This window comes from Carcharhinus amblyrhynchos, chromosome 14 (genome assembly GCF_965287045.1).
Source record: "Carcharhinus amblyrhynchos chromosome 14, sCarAmb.v2.hapA, whole genome shotgun sequence".
Classification (NCBI taxonomy): domain Eukaryota; kingdom Metazoa; phylum Chordata; class Chondrichthyes; order Carcharhiniformes; family Carcharhinidae; genus Carcharhinus; species Carcharhinus amblyrhynchos.
In genome coordinates, this window is record NC_137337.1 from 690528 (window position 1) to 704142 (window position 13615).

General features: G+C 42.4%; 1 protein-coding gene and 1 non-coding gene across 4 annotated transcripts in view; one reads left to right on the plus strand and one right to left on the minus strand.

The window, feature by feature from the left end:
* Positions 1–13615, minus strand: part of mlh3 (mutL homolog 3 (E. coli)) — a 65884-nt gene that overhangs the window by 11982 nt on the left and 40287 nt on the right. For 2 of the 3 annotated variants that reach the window (XM_080202119.1, XM_080202118.1), the window contains 2 exons: positions 5207–5230; positions 4651–4729 (listed from right to left, as the gene is read on the minus strand). In XM_080202119.1, coding sequence (XP_080058245.1) covers positions 4651–4729; positions 5207–5230 — 103 coding nt within the window. The remainder of the gene's footprint in view (positions 1–4650; positions 4730–5206; positions 5231–13615) is intronic. The other variant, XM_080202120.1, reaches the window with a different exon arrangement.
* LOC145352834 (U2 spliceosomal RNA) lies at positions 12412–12610 on the plus strand. Its single transcript, XR_013888601.1, has one exon. It is a non-coding gene; the product is annotated as a U2 spliceosomal RNA (small nuclear RNA).

Consider the following 13615-nt stretch of genomic DNA (forward strand, 5'->3'; position numbering starts at 1 on the left):
AGCACTATATTGTTATGAAGATGTATTTTATAAAATACATTCTTTATAATGTCATTGGCTGGACATAGGTATTGAAATGTTGAAAAGAACACTTCTCCTAAATGAAGGGCATTGGCCTGCAGCAGCTAAAGCATGCAGTTGCTTAATGAAAACACTGAGCTATATATAGTAAGAGAGTACTGAGTAAAATATGACTCTGAATTGGCAACAGCACTTCCCTTTGAAATTCAAATTCTGTTATAACCAACTCTGAAGAATCATGCTTAGAAACATAGAAACATAGAACAGTACAGGCCCTTCAGCCCTCAATGTAGTGCTGAGCAATGTCCAATCCCAAGGTCAAGCTATCCCACTCCCTATCATTCTGGAGTGCTCCATGTGCCCATCCAATAACCGCTTGAAAGTTCCTAAAGTGTCTGACTCCACTATCACAGCAGGCAGTGCATTCCACACCCCAACCACTCTCTGAGTGAAGAATCTACCTCGGACATCCCTCCTATATCTCCCACCATGAACCTTATAGTCATACCCCCTAGTAACAGCTACATCCACCCGAGGAAATAATCTCTGAACGTCCACTCTATCAATCCCTCTCATCATCTTATAAACCTCTATTAAGTTGCCTCTCATCCTCCTCCACTCCAAAGAGAAAAGCCCCAGCTCCCTCAATCTTTCCTCATAAGACCTACCCTCCAAACCAGGCAGCATCCTGGTAAATCTCCTCTGCACTCTCTCCAATGCTTCCACATCCTTCTTATAGTGGGGTGACCAGAACTGAACACAATATTCCAAATGTGGTCTCACCAAAGTCCGGTATAGTTGCAGCATAACCCCACGGCTCTTAAACTCAAAGCCCCTGTTAATAAACGCTAACACACTATAAGCCTTCTTCACAGCTCTATCCACTTGAGCGGCAACCTTCAGAGATCTGTGGATATGAACCCCTAGATCTCCCTGTTCCTCCACATTCCTGCTGTTGACCCTGTAATCCGCATTCAAGTTTGTCCTACCAAAATGAATCACCTCACACTTATCAGGGTTAAACTCCATCTGCCACATTTTGGCCCAGCTCTGCATCCTATCAATGTCTCTTTGCAACCTACAAGAGCCCTCCATCTCATCCACTACTCCACCAATCTTGGTGTCATCAGCAAATTTACGAACCCACCCTTCAGCCCCCTCTTCCAAATCATTGATAAAAATCACAAATAGCAGAGAACCCAGCACTGATCCCTGTGGTGCACCGCTGGTAACTGGCCTCCAGTCTGAAAATTTTCCCTCCACCACCACCCTCTGTCTTCTATGATACAGCCAGTTACGTATCCAATTGACCAAATTTCCTTCTATCCCACACCTCCTTACCTTCTTCATGAGCCTACCATAGGGAACCTTATCAAACACCTTACTAAAATCCATGTATACGACATCAACTGCTCTACCTTCGTCCACACACTTAGTTACCTCCTTAAAGAATTAATCAAATTTGTGACGCAGGACTTACCCCTCACGAATCTGTGCTGACTATCCCGGATTAAACTGAATCTTTCCAAATGGTCATAAATCCTATCTCTCAGGACCCTTTCCATTAATTTACCGACCACCAAAATAAGGCCAACTGGCCTATAATTACCAGGGACATTCCTATTTCCTTTCTTGAAAAGAGGAACATTTGGCACTATCCCTGTGGACAATGAGGACCCAAAGATCAAAGCTAAAGGCTCTGCAATCTCATCCCTTGCCTCCCAAAGTATCCTCGGACGTATCCCATCTGGCCCAGGGGACTTATCCACCCTCAGGTTTTCCAAAATTGCTAATACATCTGCCCTCAGAACATCTACCTCCTCCATCCTATCAGCCTGTATCACGCACTCCTCCTCAAAAACATGGCCCCTCTCCTTAGTGAACACTGAAGGAAAGTATTCATTCAACACCTCACCTATCTCTTCTGACTCCATGCACAAGTTCCCGCTACTGTCCTTGACTGGCCCTAACCTCACTTTGATCATTCTTCTATTTCTCACATAAGAGTAAAAAGCCTTGGGGTTTTCTTTTATCCGGCCCTCCAAGGACTTTTCATGCCCCCTCCTAGCTCTCCTAAGCCCTTTAACTCATTCCTAGCTACCTTGTAACGTTCAAGCGACCCTACTGAATCTTGTTTTTCCACCCTTACATATGCTTCCTTTTTCCTCTTGACAAGACATTGAGCCTCCTTTGTGAACCATGGTTCCCTCACTCAGTCATTTCCTCACTGCCTGCCAGGGACATACCTATCAAGGACATGCAGTATTTGTTCCTTGAAAAAGCTCCACTTTTCATTTGTGTCCATACCTGACAGTTTCAGTTTCCACCCTATGCTCCCTAATTCTTGTCTAATCGCATCATAATTACCCCTGCCCCAATTATAAACCTTGCCCTGCCATGTGACCCTATCCCTCTCCACTGCAATAATGAAGGACACCGAATTGTGGTCACTGTCTCCAAGAGGGCCAAAGTGCGACAGGTGTCAGTTCATTCCTACTAACCTGTTGTCATAACATCATTTACAGAATGAAGTAGCCTCCATTTTTAATGTCTTTTATTTTGCAATTATTCCATCGCTTAAAAAAAACTCCCTGAACTCTAATGCAGAGTTCTGAGCCCCAATTTCTCCATCTATCCAACCTCAACAGCTCATCCCTGGAATTTTACACTTTGCAGAACTTGTTTTTTATGAGTCATTCATTCCTCTTCGACTTGGAGCTGAAATTGATTATACGATGGTCACTAACTCACATTTAAACCATCAATGTGATCTACTTTATTATTCCTAGCTTCACCCAGCAATACCTCTCCTCTTAGAGATCAGGCTGACCACATTGCCACAGCTATAAGCAACTTGCTTCCAATCCTGAGTGGAATCAGTAAAATCTCAGGCAAAAAATATTTATTAGTCCTACTCTGGTCAGTCTACAAATTCCCCTCCACAATTAGCAAGTCTGCAATACATCTCCACTAACTGAATAATCCTTTATCATGTTTGATCTCTAACTATGTTGACTCTGCCCGAATCAGTTTGTTGGGTACACCAGTATTTTCCTGAGCAGCTTTTCTCATTTCACCACTGCTCCTCCGCTTTTGCGCATCCTGCTGAACCAATATGTGTATCCCCCTCCAAGCCAGTTTACTGCCAAAAGTTAATTTATTAGTCACAAGTAGACTTACACTGTAATGAACTTACTGTGAAAATCACCTAGTCAGCACCTGTTCGGGTGCTTTGGACTGTGGGAAGAAACCGGAGCACTTGTAGGAAACCCACGCAGATATGGGCAGAAAGTGCAAACTCCACACAGAAGTGACCCAAAGCCGGAATCGAACCTGGGTCCCCGGTGCTGCGAGGCAGCAGTGCTAACCACTGTGCTTGCTGTTAGCAAGCTTATGTTACTCTTATAAAAAGGGTGTAGAAGAAATTAGATTCATATAAGCAATTAGGTTGCATAGAAAAGTAAGTCTGTTTTAAACGGACCTACTATAGTAGGGGCCAAAGCTGCAGCAGTAGCTAAAGGGTTAATGATTCACTGTATACTTACCATTATACCGAAAATCAAGAAACTAGCTGAAGCAGGCAGGGTTAGAAAAACAGGGGCCTAGCAGACACTCAAGGTCTAAAGGCCAGATAACGGGCCATCTGACTCTAAGGAGGATAGAAAAATAAACCACCATTCTTCTTCCCTATCTAGTTACGGTAAATCACAAGGGACAGGGACTGTAGGATGATTTAGACCAAGGACACTATAGATAAGTCCTAGGACCATAGATTTAATTAATGGGACAATGATTAAAGGGGTAGTAGAGATAGTAAGGATAATAGGGAGTATTGTAACCTGCTTGCAGAGTTGTTTGTTTCACTGTATAAAAATAGCGCGGGTTTGTTCAAAAAATCAGAGTTCTCTCGGTGTTGACTGAGGTGGACTCTCCGTGGTATCACGACAATAAACTCTCCTGACGCCTGACTCTGAACGTCTCTGCCTGAGTTATTCTGAGCTAGGAATTTCCTCGACAAAGGGACTCAGTGTAGTATGAACACTTCTGGTCTCCATATTGTAAAAAGGATATAGAAATATTGGGCAAATACAAAAAAGATTCACTAGAGTACTCCTAGAACTGGGAGGTGAGCTGACATTATGAAAAGGTTGATAGAGTTAAAAGATAAAATCATTCCACCTGGGGAATACAAAATGAAGGACCATAAAAATAGTCACTAATAAATCCTTAGGAAATTCAGCAGGAACTTCTTTACACTGGTAGTGATGAGAATGTGAAACTCTTTATCACCAGAAGTGGTTGAGATGATTAATATATCAGTAGTCAAGGAGACAATGGATAAAACATAAAAGAAATAAAAATAACTTGCATTTATATGGCAACCACAATGTCTCAAGGCACTTTACAACCATTGACATACTTTTCTGAAACATAGTTACTGCTACAATGTAGGAACAGAGGCTGTGTTGATGAGGTTAGGTGGTGGAGGGTGGGAGGAGGCTCATGTGGAGCAGGAACACTACAATGGACCACTTACGCTACAGAGGCAGTTTCAGTACTGTAGTCTCAATGCAGGTTTCTACTGGGCCATTTCCCAGAGCAGGGGGTTTCATAATCATTTAAACTCACCATGACAGGCCTGTGAGGACAGTACCTTCAGCACTGTACGTGACAACATGCCTTGGAATCCTCCTGTTGACTGAAGCACCTGGAGAAGTCAAAGAGTTAGATGAGACACAGCTGGTTTAAGATTAGGATAAATAGAGGGATGCCAATAAACACAAACCCAACCTCCATCACCCACCCTTCAACTAGGAGAGGCAGTGGTGTAATGGCATTGTCACTGGGCTAGTAATCCAGAGACCCAGGGCAATGCTCTGGGGACCCAGGTTCTCATCCCACCACGGTAGATGGTGAAATATGAACTCATTAAAAATGTAATGATGACCATGAAATCATCATCAATTATAAAAACCCATCTAGTTCACTAATGCCCTTTTGGAAAGGAAATCTGCCATCCTGGACTGGTCTATATGTGACTCCAGATCCACAGCAATGTTGTTGACTCTTAACTGCCATCAGGAATAAGCAATAAATGCTGGCTCAGCCAGTAATGCCCACATGAACAATAAAAGAAAATATATACTCCCTTTGCCCTGGGTGACCTCAGATTTTAAGCACTCACCTCTATCTGTTCTTGAAGAAATTCCTGCAAAAGTGAAAACCTGAATTAAAGAGGAACTGTCATTCAGAAAGAAGATATTTCATACAGCAAACAAAGGACATTGATAGAGAGCCAAAAGTAACCCCACCCCATGTACAGTTAAAGTTTATTTATTTGTGTTACAAGCAGGCTTTCATTAACAATGCAATGAGGTTACTGTGAAAATCCCCTAGTCACCAGCACCTGTTTGGATATACTGAGGGAGAATTTAGCATGGCCAATGCACCTAACCAGCAAGTCTTTCAGACTGTCATTCGTTCAATATCTCCCGAATCCCCATAATGAATAATACATCCCAAAAGTTCACAATGATCAATAAACCTCAGACCCTGACAGTGATCGATTCATTCTGAAGCCCTCAGTGATCAATTCACCCCAAACTCCCACAGTGATTGATACTTTCCAAATCCTGACCTTTGGAGTTAGTTGAGAAATGTAATCTTATTTGAAATACAAACCAGGTCGAAACATAAATTGGGGGCTGGTCCAGGATGTCAAATCCTGACAATAATAGTGCTGGGGCTTGCTGGGGTTAAGGCTGCTAAGATTTCCATAGTGAATTTTACCATGCTTATTGAAAAGCAGGATGACTTTGTCAGTTGCTACAACTTTTCTGGTGGGAAGTATTTATTCCGGAGTGATTTGTGACACTTAACCAAGATTAGGTTAATCCCATTACCAGAACACATGAAGTTAGAGTTAAAAACAGGTGCTAAGAAAGCAGACATAGTTAAGTAATAGCATGACATTTGGAATCAGAAGGAAAAGTTAATCCAGATAGCAATTCTGTTGAGTCATAGAGCAATACAGCACGGAAATAGGCCCTTTGGCTTGCATTCCAGCTACCTGCTGAACACCAAGATCTCTGGGGTGGAGGAAGCTGACCTCCTGCTGCTGGTCGGCACCAGCCCGCGCTATGAAGCCCCACTTTTCAATGTTCGAATTCAGAAGAGGTGGGTATGATCACTATGTTGCAAAAGGAAGCTTGAATAATCTGGGTGCAAATGGCTTCTGTTTTTAGCTTGTTAATCTGTTTACCCATTGGCATTGGCTGACATAGAATGAGCTCGGTGGGAGGTCTCACGGCACCAGGTTGGGGTCCAGCCAGTTTGTTTGATGGTGGTCCCATGGGCTTTCGGAAACGGTGTTCCTTCGTCAGGTGTATGGAAGGTTCCATACCTTCGGGGCCTTCCGCACACCTGACGGGGGAGCGCCTTTCCGGGGGCTTGTGGGATTGCTGTCGGGTGAACTGGTTGGACTTTGGCCTGGTGTTGTAAGACTTCTTACTGTGTTTACCCCAGATTATTAGAATTCAGTTGCAGATGAAGCAGCTTTAGAGAGAGAAAAGCAAAAACCTGAATTTGAAAAGAAAGAACTACGAAAGCTTGAACATGAACTCCAGGGAGAGAAGTTAGCAAGGGAAGAAAGAGAAGAGGACAGAGATAGGGAGTTTCAAACATAAAGGCAGACAGCAATACAGTATAGACTGGCTAAAGGTAGGCTTCAATAATGGGGCGAAAGGTGAGAGAGTATAGTTTGGATAATGACTTGAATCCTATTCCGAGCTTTGACATAACAAAGGATCTTCACTAAATCAACATCTGGCATGTGGGAGGCTTTCAAGTGTAAGTTGATAGAGATTCAGGACCAGCACATTCCTGTAAGGATGAAGGATAAGTATGGCAAGTTTTGGGAACCTTGGATAACGAGAGATATTGTGAGCCTAGTCAAAGAGAAAAAGGGAGCATTTGTCAAGGCGAGGAGGCTGGGAACACATGAAGCAAGTGTGAAATACAAGGAAAGTAGAAAGAAACTTAAGTAAGGAGTAAGAAGAGCTAAAATAGGTCATGAAAAAGCATTGGCCAGCAGGATAAAGGTAAATCCCAAGGCTTTTTATACATATATAAAGAGCATGAGAGTAGCCAGGGAGAGGGTTGACCCACTCAAGGACAAGGGAGGGAATCTATGCATGAAACCAGAGGAAATGGACATGGTATTAAATGAGTACTTTGCATCAGTATTCACCAAAGAGAAGGACTTGGTGGATGAGGAGGTCTGGGAAAGGGTGTATAGATAGTTTGAGTCATGTTGAGATCAAAAAGGAGGAAATATTGGGGTTCTTGAGAAACATTAAGGTAGACAAGTCCCCAGAGCCTGATGGGATATACCCCAGAATACTGAGAGAGGGAAGGGAGGAAATTGCTGGAGCGTTGAGAGAAATCTTTGCATCCTCACTGCCTACAGGGGAGGTCCCAGAGGATTGGAGAATAGCCAATGTTGTTCCTTTGTTAAAGAAGGGTAGCAAGACTAATCCAGGTAATTACAGGCCAATGAGCCTTACATCAATGGTAGGGAAATTATTAGAGAGGATCCTTCAAGACAGGATTTATTCCCACTTGGAAATAAGTGGATGTATTAGTGAGAAGCAACATGGTTTTGTGAAGGGGAGATCATGTCTCACTAACTTGATCGAGAAAGTGACAAAGCTGATTAATGAGGGTAGGGCAGTGGATGTTGTCTACATGGACTTCAGTAAGGTCTTTGACAAGATCCCTCACGGCAGACTGTTGCAGAAGGTGAAGGCGCATGGGATCAGAGGTGCGTAGGCAAGGTGGATACAAAACTGGCTCGGTCAGAGAAGACAGAAAGTAGCAATGGAAGGGCGTGTGACAAGTGATGTTCCTCAGAGATCAGTGCTGGGACCTTTGCTGTTTGTAATATATGTAAATGATTTGGAGAAAAACGTAACTGGTTTGATTAATAAGTTTGCGGATGACACAACAGTTGGTGGATTTGTGGATAGTGATGAGGGGCGTCAGAGAGTACAGCAGGGTATAGGTCAGTTACACACTTGGGTAGAGAGATGGTAGATGGAATTTAATCCAGACAAATGTGAGGTAATGCATTTTGGAAGGTCTAATACAGATAGGAAATATATAGTAAATGACAAAACTCTTAAGAGTATTGATAAGCAAAAGGATCTGGGTGTACAGGTACACAGGTCACTGAAAGTGGCAATGTAGGTGGAGAAGGTAGTTAAGAAGGCATACGGCATGCTTGCCTTCATCGGCCGGGGTACTGAATTTAAAAATTGGCAAGTCATGTTGCAGCTTTATAGAACCTTAGTTAGGCCACTCTTGGAATATAGCGTTCAATTCTGGTCGCCACACTACCAGAAGGATGTGAAGGCTTTAGAGAGGGTAGAGAAAAGATTTCCCAGAATGTTACCTGCTATGGAGGGCATTAGCTATGAGGAGAGATTGGAGAAACTTAGAACATAGAATATTACTGCACAGTACAGGTCCTTCGGCCTTTGATGTTGGGTCAACCTGTGAAACCAATCTTAAGCCCATCTAACCTACACTATTCCAATATCATTCACATGTTTATCCAATGACCATTTAAATGTTGGCGAATCCACTACTGTTGCAGGCAGGGCATTCCACGCTCTTACTACTCTCTGAGTAAAGAACCCACCTCTGACATCTGTCCTATATCTATCACAAACTTGGTTTGTTCTCACAGGAACGATGGAGGTTGAGGAGCGACTGATAGAAGACTACAAGATTATGAGAGGCATGGACAGAGTGGATAGTCAAGAAGCTTTTTCCCGGGGTGGAAGAATCAATTACTAGGGGGCACAGGTTTAAGGTGCGAGGAGCAAGGTTTAAAGGAGATGTATGAGGCAGATTTTTTACACAGAGGGTGATGGATGCCTGGAACTTGTTGCTGGGAGAGGTAGTGGAAGCGGATACAATAGTGACTCTTAAGGGGCATCTTGACAAACACATGGGAATAGAGGGATATGGTCCCCAGAAGAGTAGGGAGTTTTAGTTAAATCCGGCATCATGGTTGGTGCAGGCTTGGAGGGCCAAAGAGCCTGTGGCTGTGCTGTAATTTTCTCTGTTCTTTGTAAATGCCAAATTCACTGAAGACGGAGTTAAGAAACATAGAAATTGGAAGTAGGAATAGACCATTTGGCCCTTCAAGCCTGCCCTGCCATTCATTTTGATCATGGCTGATCATCAAATTCAATATTCTGATTCTCTCCTTCCTCCCATATCCTGTGATCCCTTTAGCCTCAAGAGCTATATCTAATTTCTTCTTGAAATCATGCAATGTTTTGGCCTTAACTACTTTCTGTGGGAGTGAATTCCACACATTCATCACCCTCTGGGTGAAGAAATTTCTCCTCACCTCAGTTCTATAAGGTTTACCCCTTATCCTCAAACTATGATCCCTGGTTCTGGACTCCCCTACCATTGGGAACATTCTTTCTGAATCTACCCTGTCTAACACTGTTAGAATTTTATAAATTTCTATGGGATTCCCTTCTCACTCTTCTAAACTCCAGTAAATATAACCCTAACTGACTTAGTCTCTCCTAATATGACAGACCTGCCATCCCAGGAATCAGCCTGGTAAACCTTCACTGTACTCCCTCTATAGCAAGGACACTTCCCCAGATAAGGACACCAAAACTGCACACAAAAATCCAGATGTGGCCTCATTAATGCCCTCTACAACTGCAGCAAAACATTCCTATCTCTATATTCAAATCCTTTCGCTATGAAGGCCAACATTACATTTGCCTTCTTTACTGCCTGCTGTACCTGCGCGGTTACTTTCAGCAACTGATGGCGAGGACTGCAACTTGTAACTAATGGTGTTCTGCAGGGATCAGTGCTGGACTTCTGCTGTTTGTAATATACATAAATGAGTTGGAAGAAAACATAGCTGGCCTGATTAGCAAGTTTGTGGATGATACTAAGATTGGAGGAGTTGCAGACAGTGATGAAGATTGTCAGAGAATACGACAGGATATGGATAGATTGGGAAATTGGGCGGAGAAATAGCAGATGGAATTTAATCCGGACAAATGTGAGGTGATGCATTTTGGTAAATCCAATACAGATGGAAGCTGTAAAATAAAAGACAGAACCAGCTGGAGCATAGACACACAGAGAGATCTGGGGGTACAGGTCCACAGATCCTTAAAAGTGGTAGCATAGGTGGCAGAGTGGTGAAGAAAGCATATGGCGTGCTTGCCTTCATTAGATGGGGCATCAAGTGTAAAAGGCAGCAAATTATATTACAGTTATATAAAACATTGGTTAGGCCACATTTGGAATACTGCATCCAATTCTGGCTAACACACTACCAGAAGGACGTGGTGGCTTTGGAGGGAGTACAGAAAAGGTTTATCAGGATGTTGCCTGGTACGGAGGATATTAGCTACGAGCAGAGATTGAATAAACTGGGATTGTTCTCCCTGGAAAGACAGAGCCTGAGGGGCAACCTGACAGAAGTTTATAAAATTATGAGGGGCATAGATACGATGAACAGTTGGAAGCTTTTTCCCAGGGCAGAAATGACAATTATAAGAGGTCACAAGTTCAAGGTGAGGGGGGGAAGACTCAGTAGAGATGTGCAGGGGAAGTTTTTTACACAGAGGGTGGTGGGGGCCTGGCATGCACTGCCAAGTGAGGTGGTTGAGGCAGTTACGTTAGTGACATTTAAGACTTATCTGGATAGGCACATGAACAGATGGGGAATAGAAGAATACAAGTTGTTGGTCTAGATAGACAACGTGATCAGTGCAGATTTGGTGGGTTGAAGAGCCTGTTCCTATGCTGTACGGTTCTTCGTTCTTAAACTCCAAGGTGTCGTTAAGTATCCACTTCTCTCAATTTACACCCATTCAAGGAATAATCTGTGTTCCTACTATTGCTACCAAAGTGGATAACCTCACATTTATCCACATTATACTGCATTGGCATGCACATGCCGACACACTCAGCCTGTCCAAATCATGTTGAGGATCACTTCATCTTCCTCACAGCTCACCCTCCCACCCAACTTCATTTCATCTGCAAATTTGGAGATAATACATTCAATTCCCATTCCAAATCATTAATACATAATGTGAGATGCCGCTTTTAAAAATTACTTCTAATGAAGCTGAAATGTAACCTAATGACTTCAACCAAGCACAGCATGTCGATACCACACTTGATCTTAGCCAAAAAGCTGAGAAGCGATTCGAACAAGATAAAATATCTCTTGGGTTACAAGGGAAATTAGAGAGAGTATCAGATTCAAGGAAGAACCATACAAAACAGTTAGGGTCCCAGCACAGATCTCTGTGGAACCCGATGAGTCACTGACTGCCAATCAGAAAAACACTCATTTATGCCAACTCTTTGCTTCTGATCTGCTAACCAGCTTTCTATCCAGCTCAAGGCATTACCTGCAATGCCATGTGCTTTAACTTTACATAGTCTGTATGACAGACCTCGTTGAAAGCCTTCTGAAAGTCCAAACAAGCCAGATCCACTGGTTCTCCTTGGTCAAGTCTACTAATTACATCCTCAAAGAATTTCAATACATTTGCCAAGCATGATTTCCCTTTTGTAAATCCATGCTGACTTTGTCTGATTATACCATTGCCTTCCAAATGCCAAGTTATGAAATCCTTGACAATAGATGTAGCTACTTCCCAGTATTGATGTTAGGCTCACTGGTCTATAGTTTCCTGTTTTCTCTCTACCTCCCTTTTTGAATAGCGGGCTTACATTAGCTACCCTCCAATTTGTAGCAACTATTCCAGAGTCCAAAGAATTTGGGAAAATAACCATCAACAGATCAACTATTTCCAAGGTCACTTCCTTAAGTACTCTGGATTATTAGGAGCTGGAGATTTATCCATCTTCAATCCATCAATTTCACCAAAATCATTTCTCTGCTAACGCTGATTTCCTTCAGCTCCTCACTAAAACATGTTTCTCTCAGCATTCTGGTACATCAAGCATGTCTACCATTGTGAAGATTGAAGCAAAGTACAAATTTAATTCCTCGGCCATTTTTTTATTCCCCATTATGAATTTTCTGATTTCTGTAAATGGCCTACATTTGTTTCTGTCAATCTTTTTCTCTTTACGTATCTCTAAAAACTTTCAGTCAGTTTTTATGTTCCCAGCTCACTTACTTTCATACTCTATTTTTCCCTTCTTAAATCAATTTTTTGGTCCTCCTTTGCTGAATTTTAAACTGCTCCCAATCCTCAAGTCTACTGCTTTTTCTTACCAGTTTTGTATGGTTCTTCCTTGAATCTGATACTCTCTCTAATTTCCCTTGTAACCCAAGAGATATTTTATCTTGTTCGAATCGCTTCTCGGCTTTTTGGCTAAGATCAAGTGTGGTATCGACATGCTGTGCTTGGTTGAAGTCATTAGGTTACATGTTAGCTTCATTTGAAGTAATTTTTAAAAGCAGCATCTCGGCCTTTTGGCTAAGATGCAAATGAGATCAAGCCTTGGAGGAGGAGCTATACCGACTCCAATCAGCTTGGATCATGTAGATCAAGCCCAAGACAGGAGGTGAGAGCCCTGTCTTGTCAGCTTGGATCAAGAATGTCTCAACTTGTTGAGACTCTGAATTGGACTTGATTTGATTGAATTGGAATAAAAACCAAAACAAAAAGACAGCCACAAAGCTAAAGTGGCCAAAGAACACACGGACTCTCACAAGTGTTTTCATCAGGGAAGCTTTTGCATGTTGTTTGGCAGAACAATTCCAGATTATCAGACCACTAAATCTGAGTACTTAATGCTTATGAGTTTGTCACCAAAGTACATCCATTGAATTTTTAGACTTTATAGAAAAGCCCAAATGAAGTGCTCATAGAATTTGCTCGGAGAGAGAAATGCTGTGGGACCAGTGATTTCACACACAGAAACTTGAACAGGATCAGAGAATGTGAAAGAGCTAATAATAATTGAAGAATTTCAAAACAGCATCCAATAGCTATCAGGTGACACCTGGAAGATCAGAAGGTTTCTAATGGAAGAGAAGTGGCACTTCTGGCAGATAGGTATATCACATAGGCACTAGGGGGCAGTAGGTCTCCATTTGTGACTCACAGGGAATCAGAAGAAATCACTGTGGGGAGAAGGCAGATGCTGTTCCAGTCAATAAAAATGATAATATAGCAAATGAAGAGAGAAACATGAAATGGACTGGTATGCCTTTATTGCCAAAAGACAGGACATAGAAAGGCAATGGAATTGCAACGGTAAACCGGTGACAGTCATCAGAAACAGTTGCACCAGTAAAGGAAATAGGGTGTTAAATGAGTGGCATAAATTGAAACGACAGGAATTTCCACAGCGAAAGCAGCACCAGAAAGTAAAGATTGTGAGAAACCCACTGCATCTAATAGGAATAGATTAGGAGGTAAGGAGAGGCAGTGTTATAGCAGTATTGTCATTTGGACCTGTAATCCAAAGACTGAGGACAACTTCCAGTGACCCAGGTTCAAATCCTGTCATGGCAATGGTGAAATTTGAGCTCTATAAAAATCTGGAATTA